This window comes from Passer domesticus, chromosome 18, assembly GCF_036417665.1.
Source record: "Passer domesticus isolate bPasDom1 chromosome 18, bPasDom1.hap1, whole genome shotgun sequence".
NCBI lineage: Eukaryota > Metazoa > Chordata > Aves > Passeriformes > Passeridae > Passer > Passer domesticus.
Genome location: NC_087491.1, coordinates 8494421 through 8507328, shown reverse-complemented (window position 1 = coordinate 8507328; position 12908 = coordinate 8494421). Strand labels below are relative to the sequence as shown.

At 46.0% G+C, this 12908-nt stretch overlaps 1 protein-coding gene across 3 annotated transcripts in view; it reads right to left on the bottom strand.

The window, feature by feature from the left end:
* ABL1 (ABL proto-oncogene 1, non-receptor tyrosine kinase) overlaps nt 1-12908 on the bottom strand; it is a 77832-nt gene that overhangs the window by 19390 nt on the left and 45534 nt on the right. For 2 of the 3 annotated variants that reach the window (XM_064393280.1, XM_064393281.1), the window contains 2 exons: nt 3242-3415; nt 2204-2499 (listed from right to left, as the gene is read on the bottom strand). In XM_064393280.1, coding sequence (XP_064249350.1) covers nt 2204-2499; nt 3242-3415 — 470 coding nt within the window. Of the gene's footprint in view, nt 1-2203; nt 2500-3241; nt 3416-12281; nt 12821-12908 lie in introns of those variants that run through there. The other variant, XM_064393282.1, reaches the window with a different exon arrangement.

The following is a 12908-nucleotide window of genomic DNA, read 5'->3' as shown; positions in this document are numbered from 1 at the left end:
TAAAGCTTTGCAATGCAGGACACAGCACTGTGCTGAGCAGCAGCTGCTCCACGTGTTCCTCTAATACCTCTTTCTCCCAAAGCATGCTCTGTCAGGCACAGGATATGATCCCACCAAAGCCATTCATCCTTACTGAGCACTGGGAGATATTAAATTCCCTGGACAGGCTGACTAACGATACAGCAGGCTGGGAGGGCCCCAGGTGCTCAGGGCAGTGAAGGTAAGAGCTTTCTTTCCTCCAGCACAGCCACGATCTGCTGCAAAGCCAGTAATAAATAGAGAGTGACACGAGCAGCTCAGAGCAGGACCTGCTCCAGCAGCCTCCATTCTGCAGAGGGATAAACAGGGATATTGGCTGCTTCTCTTCCCAGCTCCTCAGCTTTGACAGCCAGGGACAGGGTGCTGGAAGAGCACAGTGTCCCCAGCCCAGCAGCACATCTGCTGCTAAGATGTGGCGATTCACTGCCCGGCTCGTTAACGCAAATTAAAACCGATGAGGTTTAACACGCCAGGCTGTGAACTGCAGCACATGATGCATGGACGTGGCAAACTGCCCCTTCTGCAGGGATGCTGGCACTTGGCACAGCATCAGGAGGACTGTGGCTACCTCTGTGCTTGATCCTGCAACACCCAAAAGCCACAGGTCTCGGTCACTGCTGCTGCTGCTCAGTTTCGTATTCCCAACTACCATGGGCTGCAGATCTGCTTCAGTGAATTGTTCCAACCTGTGCTTTTTCTCAAAAACACCAATGCAAGCAACTTTGTGGAAAATGAACAGTTAACCTGGCTAACACGGACCTGAATGGATTACTGGAGCTCTGCAGAACTGTTTTTCTGGGATAAAAACAGCTCTGCTGGGATGAAAGCCTTCATATGCCAAACTCCATTACAGCTCAAATGGAGAACATGTGCTGTCTCCTCACGGACACATGCTTATTTACACCAACCCAGGAGCCCTCGGTTCAAAATATGTGAGCACTGCTCATCTGCCAGCATCAATGGGAATAGAAGGAATATCCACCACAGAGACAGGAGGAGGAATAATATTCCAGGTTGTCTGTAGTCCTTCAAGTATGCTGCATGTCAGCTCTTCACAGAGCTGATGCTGACCACAGAGAGTGTCTACATGGGAGGGAGAAGGAAGAATCAAAATGCCATAAGCTGGAAATATGTTGCCTTAAATAACATGGTCAGAATTGTCTCAAATTACAAGCCATTTGCTAAAGGGGACAAAAAGTATTTCATCACTGAATAAAATCTGGTTATCTTACTGGAGGTTTTAGAGTGCTGAGTCTGATAAATAGGAAACATGGTGTAACAGTTCTCTGTATTTTCGTACTAAAGATTTTGCTGTCAGCTTTGCTGTAAGAAGAGTAAAGGTCTCACAGGACAAAGGAAAATTGGGCACAGTGGGCTGCTACTATACTTGATTACTCTTATTTTTTTTCTTTTGGAGAAATTTAATGGCACAGAATCTGTCATCTATTAGATGCTGGCAAGAAGAGCCTCAGCAGCCATGCTCCAGACCCACACTTCAACTTCTGCACAGGATCTAAAGAGACACTGCTTAAAACAGATTTGTTAAAAAACAATATTTTCCAAATTCCAATGCCAGTAGAAATGTTTCCATGAAATCAAAACAAAAACCTGTGGAAAACTACACTTTTATGCTAACATTTCTCTGCAGCATCCACAAAGCACAGCATTGCACCACTGCTACAGCACACAACAATCTAGGGAAAAAATGAAGGAACTGGGGACAAAGCCCATATAAAAGTGAAAGTGCCTACCCGTCTCCAATGATCACGCTGAAATACTGTAGAGAAATCAAAACAGTAGTTAAAAATACTGCAGAATACCTCAGAAAGCATTCTGTCCCTAATATTTACAGGATTATTAGCAACAGGCGCTGACTTTTCTGATTTGACAGTCAGAGATTATCTATTGAACATAAGGGACAAGAATTCTCAGGATCTCTTATTAATGATCTATTAGATTCTGCTCTGACTTAGCTCTACTACTTTCTCCATTAAAGAAAGAGAGAAAATGCTTCTGTATTAGTCTGCTAAAGGAACAGAACTGTTTTGTCCCATGTCAGAATCTCACAGTTTACTGCGACAGAGCGCGGAACTGCTCCGTTCGACTTCTACCCACCAAATACCCCAGCAAGGTTTGCCCAGCCTGGAGGCAGAGGTTTGCCTACCTTGCCGTCGGAGGCAGTGTTGATCCTGTAGTGGTAGACCCTGCCCTCGTAGCGCAGGGAGATGGATCTCTGGCCGGGGCTGCTCTCGCTCTCCCGCACCAGGAAGCTGCCGTTGATGCCGCTGCTCAGCAGGTACTCGGCGGCGTTCCGCGACACCGGCCCGTGGTACCACGAGTGCTTCTCCAAGCTGTTCACCGGCGTGATGTAATTGCTGGGGACCCAGCCCTGCCCGTTCTTGGTCTGAGCCTCGCACCACTCCCCATTGTGATTGTAGCCCAGCACACGGAGCTTTTCACCTTGGGGAAGGGAAAAATGGGTTTAGACATGGTAAGCCTGGGAGTGGAGGACAAAGATAAGTTCTTTCTGCCCAGCAGATCATTAAATAATCTTCTGTAAGAATAGGTATCTGACTCAGCAGGGAGCATGTGTTTCTCTTCAAGCTTGAGTGGATCTCTCCAAGCCAAATAAAGTCACATGCTTCAGATTTTTAGGCTCTCCTGCAGTTCTGCACCAGCTCCAATACTGCTCGAGTTTAAAAAATGAATCCAGCAAATTTTATTTAAACTGAGTTGCCTTGTTGGATTTAGGAAAGAACTGGAGTGGATAAACAATAAAAAAATAATTTCAATTAGGAAGGTAAGTAGATGTGACTTGGAGTACATACAGTGTTTTCTTACTCAATCCTTCTGGGTTCCTTATATCTGTACAGTCATTTTTCATACAGGGACTGTGTTTTGGAGAACTGTGAAAATAAGAGGCCAGCCTCCAAAATCAGCTTAGTTTAATTTCTCAGTTCAAATTCTTGATCCTAATGGAGAATTTAGTTTGACAAACAGTTTCTTGCCCAATGCAATAAAGAAAGACAGTTATAACCTTTAAAAAGGTCATGACTTTGTGAAATATTTGTATTTGTTTAAGATGATTTCCCACAGTAAAAAAAATTCCACAGGGTTTGGTGCAGAACTTAATTATTTCACAGTGATTTTCCTTCCTACACCTTTCCTACACTCCCAGTGGAATTCTGGCCAGTGACCTTACCTTTAGTTATGCTGAGAGTGTTGTCCCCACTCGCCACAAAATCATACAGTGCAACAAAGAGATGGGGGTCATTTTCACTAGGGCAGGAGAGGAGGTTTTCCTTGGAGTTCCAGCGAGCTGCTTCGCTCAGACCCTGCGGCTCAAAGTCTGACACTACCGGTCTCTGAAGGGCTTCTGGAGGAGAAAGAGGGAGAGAAAGGAAAAAGCAGGTTCATTTTGGCTGATAAAAGCCATCTGGCCAACCCACACGCTCTGACTTTCTAGGTTGCATTGTTTTGTGACACGTGTGCTCCTCGTGCGTCAGAGGACAGCTATGGACAGTGCCTTAATGCAGATCTCCTGCCACACAGGCAGGACACTCTTGTTCCAGAGCTGTCCCCAAGCCTCCCAGAGCCCCCAGCTCCTGTCTCTCAGGAAATGCAGGAAAGGGAAAGCCCTCCTCCATCCCTCCAGTAAATGCAGCTCACGTAGGCTGTTTGTTGCCTGTAAATCCTTTGGCTCACATCTAACTGCTGGAATGGTTAAATCTGAAAACAAACCCAAGACCTTTAAAAGGTAAATCCCTTAATTATCCTATAAATGAAATGGCTAGAATAAGCAGCAAATGGAGCCAAATAAGATGAGATTTATAAGACATGGTATTTAAGAAGTTAGGTCTTTCTGGTCTTCACAGTTTTTTTAATAATTTCTCTTCTTATTTGAGGACAAGGCAGTATTTTTTGTTGCCCTTTCTCCTGCCCATCACTCTCAAACCACAGCAGTGTTGAGCATACTTCTACATTTTTAGGAACCCTAACTCCAAAGACAGAGATTCCTGAAAACTGAGCTTTACAGGTGAGTAAAAATCAACCTCCAAAGTTTTTTATACACTGCAGCACATTAGGCACACAATATTCAGTAAGTATCAGGCAAGTCCCAATACATCAGGGAATTTTACTGCAGCTGTTCCTGCAAGTCCTTCAATTTGGGGCATGATTGTAGAGTTTGGAGCAGAAATGTTCCAGATAATTGTGCCCCCTCACTCTTTAACACGCTACCCCCAGATGTGCTGGCAGCACCGTGCCTGACTGTACTGGCACAGAGCCAGGACAATAAGTTGTGAAACTCTTGTATTTTGAAGGGTCATTCTCCATCTGGATGAGTTTGTTGAGTGAGGTCACAGAGTTGCACACAAAGCACTGCGTCAGTGCGGCTCTGGGGACAGGAAACACGGCACTGTCACAGCAGCCCCTTGCCCCATGGAACTGCCCTTCACTACACAGCATCAGCCCCTCTCTGCTGAACCCCTCTTCTGCACAGACAGGGCTTTGGACACAGAAATTCCATGTCAAGCGTTTCCTAGACTGTCAGGTCACCTGGGAGCACAGATCTCTTTTCATACCTGCGGTACTCAGTAGCATTGTGCTGCTGTACAGATGCAATCCTGTCAAAACATGATTTTTAACACTACTGTTTGTTTGGCCAGGAAATTGAGTATAAGCTGTGCCAGTAAACCAGTGAAGAACTGATGCAAATGACATCAGAAAACGCATGGAGGTTTAGTGTGGACTGGGACACGTCCAAAATATGTTCCCAATGGGAAAATGCTAAAAAAAATCCCATCAACCCCCCAAAATTCAACCCTATAAATCATAACAATACACATTATTTTCTAGTATCATTTTTGATAGTGAAAATGCAAATAGTAGTGCTGGCCACTATTTACCCAAAGACAATCTGGCATCCTTGATGTGCTGGTCAGGTGACTACTGGTAAAGGCTCTCTGGGTGGTTATTTATGTACATGAGTACTACTGTATTCCTTGGAAAGTGTATATGATGTATGTGAGCAAAATAACAAATACAGACACTGCTGGGCCTGTTTTCCTAGCCAAACTGTAACTGCAGGGAGATATATTTCCATAGTGAATCAGAGCAGTTAAATAATTCCACTTTCTAAACGATTCCACAGTCAGAAAAAGTGGTAGTATGTTGAGGGGTTATTTTAAAGCACCTTGACATCCTGGCTTCCTCTTCCTGTGTCCTGCAGAATATATTTTAATAGCCTGGGTTTCCCTCAAGAGTGACAATGAGACAAGAAACAGAAAATCCACTTTCAGAAATTAAGCTATAATCATTTTACCATGAAAACGCTTTGAAACCCATTAAGCTCCCTTATCAAATACAGGGCACTACAGTGATGGGAGATACTCCAAGGAGTTGAACCATCAGTGAACACCTGGAACAGACAGCCAGCAAAGCTGCAAGTGGCAGACACAGAACCTCAGCAAGCAGGGATGCTGTGATGCTCTCCCCCAAATACGGGACAAACCAGCACTCTCTGCTCCGTGGGATGGACCATAACCTCTGTTAGGAAGGAAAATACCTCCCACACGGGGCACTAATTCGACAGGAAGGCAGGAAATCCAAGGCAGGCTCCCCTCCAACTCCAGCACATCGCAGCCCAGTGAGGATGGCTCCGGCACAAACAGGGTTGGGGATGTGGGAGCAAAGCCAAGCGCTCCACAAGAATCCCTCCCTCGTGCCCAGGCCGTGGTGAGGCTGGGACTGACTCACTCCACATGGATGCCAAGGTATGTGCTTCGATTCAGCTGTGAGACAACACCATGCCAGTGCCAACAACACCCACGAGTGCGGCACGGAGTCGGGGAAGGCTGGCTTTGCTCGACGACATTCCCACAGACACTGACTCAGTGATATGCCTGCAACACCAAGGACCTGCAGCAAGGGCTGGTAAACACACACACGAGAATTTGCTAAGCTGGAAAACCACACCGGTCTCCCAGTAAAATCGGGGGATGCTCACACCCTCTGTCTCTCCCAGTCCATCCCTCCTGCGCAGCCACAGGCACCCCAACAGAGGTGTGGGCTGTGTGGGAATGTGCTGAGCAGGAGAGCATGATGGGGACATGCCAGACAACTCTTGGGCTGAGTGGGGCTGGTTTTTCCAGAGGTTGGAACCCCGAGTTAAGAACTGGGGTGGGGAAGGTGGTGAATGAAGCCTGAAGAGTGTCCAGAAAGGGAGGATGAGGCCCTGAGTCAACACAGAGAAGAGCGTAAAGGAAAGAGCAGAATGGTGGTGACCCGAGTGTAGCAGAAGCTTGATAGACCGTGACAAAACACACTTTTAAAGGCCTGGGCCCCAAGAGGAGCCTGTCAGCAGACTGAGGACACAAAACCATGAAGCGAGAGAAGCAGACAGGACATGTCCATCTGGGAGCCACGTACAGCCGGCTGTCAGCAGCGCTCATCCCTCTGAGCCATCCTCCAGCAAATCTGCCCAGACACTCCAGTCCTTCAGAGCAGGAATTAGACGTTGCTGTTCCTACATATTGAGAGTCTTTTTCAACACACAGCTTCTTCACCTCCTACTGCTGGTTTTAACTACAATTTTACAGCACTGCTGAGATTTTCAGTGGGCCAGGTTCCCCCTAATAAATCAGCCTGGCTGCTGTACCTACAGGAGGCCATCCTGGCACGGTGATGGGGCAGGAAGCGAGCGTAATTCAATCTGTTATCGCCGGGCTGTCGTTCCTTCCACACATCCACTTTGTCTTGTGCTGCATCCCAGCAAGGCTGCAATTTATTACTCTGCTCTGGATAACACCTGGGTTCCTGATAGGAGTCCTAAAGCAGCACTGTAATTCAGTTCTCCACTAACATCAACTAAATGATGGCTCTTAATTAAAGTGATGCAGACTTTGAAATAAGACAACAGCAGCTTGCATTTTGAGGCATTAGCCATAAGAATGTCATCATTTCCCCCCTAAATTAAGTTCTTCCCAGAAGGTATTTATGCTTGCACACTAAAAGGTTTCGTAAGTGTAACTATCTCCTACCCATACAAAGCCATGAATCATGGTTAGGGGCTGTGTGAGAACGTCTCAGATACGAACAATTCTGGTCTAGATCAACGCAAGTAGATTTCCTCCACAATGTAAGGGAAGGGCTGGAAAACAGGCAGGAGCACAGAATTCCACTTGGCTCCTCCAGAGCTGACTGTGAGGCAGTCCCGAGGGAAGGAGGAGACCTCCTGTCTCCCTACAAAACAAACATCCTGTGGGCTTACAAACTGTGCTGGCATTTTTTCCACAAGGTTTGTAGAGCCAGGGAGTGAAGAACACATCTAGAAATCTCTTTGGAGGCACAGCACATGGTACCTAAGCCTTCTCCTTTCCCTACATTCCCTCTACTCTCCTTTTCCCCTGGAAGAAATTATGATAAATGGCAGAAGAGCAATGCAGATTTAATACTTCCAAATGTTTCCCACTCTGAGCACATATGATAGAGCAGCTGTCTCTCTGTCTCAGTATTCTTCCTTAGTGGCCCTCACAGATTCCCTATGCCTGATGGAATATGGATTTAAATATAAAATTAAAGAACCTGTAAAGCAGATCTTTCCAAAAAGAAGGAGGGATTCATGTTTTATTTCAGACTCATCCCTTGAGTGAGATCAGGCTCAGCCTCTCCTGTTACCACTGCACAGCCCAGGCCACAGACCCTCTGCAACAATGGCAATTGCTGGTTTTCCTGCTCTTGGCTGATATTTGGAAACTTCACCTTCTTAGAGAGAGCATGAAGATAAATACCACTTTTTAAACATTGTGTATTTAGACACAGAGATGAAGCAGTGCAGAAACTGATCCAGCCCCACTCCCCTGAGCTGGGCCACTCTTCCAAGAGATGATTCCATAATTTCGGGGCTTTTAATGTGATTTTTTGTTTGTTGGTTTGTTTGTGGGTTGTTCTGTTGGGTTTTTCATCAAGTTCACTCTTACACAGACTTGTAGGTTCTGCCTGAACTCATTACTGAGTTTTTTTCCATTTATAACCCCTTAGTGACATGGCAAACATCATTTTTCTCCAGCCAGCTAATCACGGCTGTAGATGGATGGAGTGGAACAGTGGGTATGGCAGAAATCTGAACTTTCCTCCCAAATCTGCCACTGAGTTCTGCCTGACCTGAGACAATAACGTCTGGGAGAAGAAGAGGAAAGAGTCACTAGATTCAAGTGAACTTCAATGACACTTCAGTATTTCTGACAACTTCACTTTTATAGCTTTTGGTTTTGTTTCCTTCCTGAAGGAACAGAAGCAGGAAAGTCTGCCTGATTCAGAGCCCTGGGCAGGGAAAGCACCAAGCAAGACTCATCAAGATTTACTGTTTTATTCCCTTGTTTTACTAAGCAGCCCCACACACTGCTCAGGGAAGGACTGACATGTCTGTGGATGATCAGTTTTAGGTCTCAAACCAGTTACAACTTTTCCTGTGAAATGACAATCCTTTCCCTCACCACATCCCATGGGAAACTGTAGCAAGCACCATCAACCAGATTTTTGAACAAATAAGAACCACATAACAAAGAAGCCACTACTAAGCCAGAAATGTGGATAACAGCAAGAACTCTACCGAGTGGTGGTAGATGAGAGGCCATGAGGTGAGGAGCAGAAAACAGCCAGGGAAGAGAGGAGACACAGAAGGGAGGCAGCAACTCCAGGTTAACGCATTTGCTCTCCCCAGCAGGGTGACCAAAGCCCTGCCTGCTGATCCCAGGGACACTGGGGCAGACGAGTCACTGTGCTGCCAGTTTAGGACTGGCTTAATACGTGCCCAAATGCATTAAAAATTCCTTCTCCAGGAACAGGGCAATGGGTACAGGCTGCTACTCCTCCCCAGGCTTGTCTACTCTAGATGTAACAAGACATGCTAAAAGGAATAAAATAGGAAGAGAGAGGGAAAAAAAAAAAAAAGAAAAAAGAAGAGTCAGTCTGACAGCTAGCTGGACAGGAGTCTTTTCAGTTAGAAAACAAAAGGATTTTACTAGTGTCCCCAAAATGGTTTTTTTTTTTTTTTTTTCCAACTTCACAGAGAATGCTGACAGGTTTTAAACAAGGCAACAAGGCTTCTGCCTTTCAGTGGTACAGCCAAGCCCAAAAAGGCAGCAAGACTACTCCAGCCCCTATTTGGGACATGGACACATTCTGTTTTCCTGATCAGATTGGCAGCAGTACTCGCTGTGCCTCTTCCCTTCTACTCTTTACCCTTTCTTGGTGTGAAGTGGGTGAGGAATTATTCACTTTGGCAAAGGCAGACAGGAGAAAGCAGATGAGACAAATTCAAATCTGTCACATTTTAAAATAATATTTACTAGTGGGAATAGAAATGAGGGCAAAGAAATGCCCAGCTCAAACATCAATATGAAAACTCAGTCATTGTTAGAACCAGCTTGAACTTATTTTTGATCCAGTTAAGAGAAGATTTCAGCTTTTCCAGGGAGCAGGACAGTCTGGCCTTGCACAGCAGCACACGGCCATGGGCCACAGCACCTGCCAGCCCTCCACACCACACACAGAGCATCTCCAAACAACCCTCGTTCCTGCAAACTAACAGAGCATAAAAGCTTTTCAGAAGGGACCACCATGAAAAGAAAACCACATTTCTGATTACTTGGTCAAAGGACACGTACACCTACACACACGCCTGACACCAAACCAGCCTTACAGCAAATCCAAACTCAGCACCATATTCTCCAAAAGTGTGTTTGAAAACACAACAAATGGACTTGATTTTGTTACATCCCATGCTATTCATTAACCAAGAACCAAATTATTTCTGTTAACATATGCATACAAAAATAAGGAATTAAGTCAAATTTCATCTATCCTCCTGGCTGCAACTGGTTTTCCAAGCACCTAACGGACCTTTCAGTCTTTAAGCACTTATGTTTAAGGTTTCCAAATCTATTACAGTAAACAAACCTTCAGCTTTCCACACAACTAAAATAATAGCAGAGTTAAATCCTCCAATTATATCACCATCATATCATTAATTCTTTCTGAGGCTGAGGCATGTGCATGGAAATGGACTGGTCATCACAGGCTGTTCACAGGGATCCAGGAGCAATGATCCAGAGTTTCTGACCCTTGACACAACCCTGTCCCCTTCTCATGATCTGCCAAGCTTAAAATAACAAATCCATATGTAAAAACTTGTTACATTCTTAAGGGCAACACAAGGAAATGGATTTCACTTGTGCTCTTGGAATTCAGGAGTTTGGGACAAGCCACCACCGTTCTTTTGGAGGAGTCCTCAACAACGATTTCAACCTCATAGTAATGTTTATAAGAAAGTTGCGCGGGAAGATTCAGCTTTAGAAAGGAGTAACAGAAAATCCTGCTTTTTTAAACTTCTTTTTCCTCAGATGAGAATCTCACCCTGCTCTCCAGGAGTTCCCCAATCAATTATGGGGGTTCTGGGTTGTCTATGCCCCGAATGCCACATTAAGGTTGCAGTTGCCACATTTGTACACCTTTAACATCAGCTCTGACACTGCCTTTGGGTTTGCCCCATGCTGAGGTGAGAAGTGAGACTGAGCTACCTTGAGATGAGTAAAAGTCGTTTCAACACGCATTTCCCATTTTCACAAAAAACAAATACACAATCACAGTCTCAGGGAAGCAGAAAGTGGAAATACTACAAAATTAATTGTGTCCAACATTCTTAACTCATACTGCCTATACAGCCAAGTCAAACTATGCTCTAATCCTATTATGAAACTGCATTGCAAATTGGGGAGGGGGGGAGTGGTTGTAAAGAACACAAAAGAGAAAACTTGCAGAAAGAGTCAGGGCAACACCCTTGTAACATCATCCTTCAGCATTCATTTCTGCAGAGGGAAATGAGGCCCCAGATGCTCTGCCTGCTCTCCCAGGGCTGTGTTGAAAGATCCAGCAGCACAGACAGGAGGCCCAGCACAGCTTGGGGCTCCTTCTCCACACACACCCTGAGCAATACCAGAGGCAGGGTACACAGAGGCTTTGTATACTTAAAAGATCGCAGAAGAATTCAGTCACATAAAAACATCAAAATTATTCATGCATCTGCCCACCATTTGGTTTCTGAAACTTTAAATAAGCAGAAAAAGTCCTCTGGACACTGTTCTTTGATTTTAGAGAACAGAAAATTCCTCAGAGTCACTGAATGTATCCAATAAACACAGACTCTTGATCCAAAACTTCTTCAAGTGAGTTTGCCACGAGCAGCCATTTGTAGATTTTGAGATTCCTAACCCATGGATTTCCGAGGGCCGTTTCTGCACTGAATATTTGAGAGTTGAGCAACAGCGACTTGCGATAGGCCCCTGGAAATCAGCTGCTGCCTTCCGTGCCTCTGATTTGATGAGTTAGCACGGTCCTCCTGGCAGGAGGATTATTTTTACTGAAACAACATCCAGCAACACAAAAGAAGTTGAAGGAGCCTGGACCTGTGGGATGGACACAGCGCTGGGCGAGCAGTGAAGAGGCTGAACGGAGGGACCACAAGGCTGTTCCAGGCAGGGTGAAAATCTTGCTTGAGGTCACCCCAAGCAAGACCTCAGCCCAAAGTCCCCCCTGCCCAGCGCGGTGCCTCTGTCGCCCAAGCTTTCCATCCAAACCAGTTGAGTCCATATGTTTAACATCTCACTGTCTGCAAGTAACCACGGGTGTTACTCAAAAACCACTTTTTAAAAGCAAGCATGCAAGAAAATTTGGTTAAACGAATGCCTGTGGAAAGCACACTAAGAAGGGGGATAACCAAAATTGACCAAGGCGTTACGTATTAACACATGCTGAAAATATTTTACTGATGGACTCATCTAAATTTTCTTCTTGAGTATGGCGTTGGGTTTTTCACGTCCAAAATAAGGAAGATTCCCCCCTGCCCCCCCCGAAAAAAAAAGAAATAAATAAAGCCGAGGCCTGAAGATAGGGATTTGTTTATGAGCTCGGCAATAAGATCACTTGACATTTTACAACCATAAATGGTAGAGCCGCGCTGCCTCTGTAACTGCATTAATGAAAGGCACCTGGGTCCGCACGCCGCCGACACCGCTCGCTTCCTCACCCCCGCACGGGAAAGCCCAGCCCGAACGGGGCCAGCTCCAAACATCCCCCCAAACCTGGCCCCAGCGTGAAATCCAGGGATAAATCGTGTCCGGGACGGTGGGATCGGGATGTGCCCCCGGGAGCACGTCCCAGCCCCGGTCCCCGTGGGTACTCACCTTCCAGGTAGCAGCTGGAGGAGGAGGAAAGCCCCTTCTTCGATTTGCAACCCACCAATTTCAAGCAAATCTCCAACATTTTCATTTGTTAGAGTTTGGCTTCGGCTGTCTGTGTTCCCTTCCTCCCCCTTCCTTCAGCTTCTTTTCTATGTGGAATTATCCGTTAGAAGTCTTTAAAAGAAAAAGTCTAAAAAGAGCCGGTGAAAGTCGCAAAAAAGTCTAAAACAACATATCCAGGAGAAGCCTAAAACAAAACATCCAGGAAAATTCGACGAAATCCAGCGCTCCGAACAGCATTACAAGGGCGAGCCCGAGAGGCGGAAAATGCAGGGGCCCCGCACCTCCTCTCCCGGGGAGTTCACTCCAGCCATCTTCCCTCCTTCCCAACTCTTTTGGCGGGAGAGAGAGGAAGGGAGGCGGGCGATGGGGGTGGGGAGGAATAAAAGAAAAAAAAAAAAAGAATAAAAGCAGTAAGGAGGAAAAAAAAAAGCGGAGCCAACTAAGTTGGGCAGAGTCAGCGGTGCCGGCCGTGCGCGGCAGCCGCCGGGCGCTGCTGGGGCTCGGCTGCCAACAAAGGGCCCCTCACTCCGCCGCCGCCGGCCTCCATGACATCAGGCATCCAGCAAC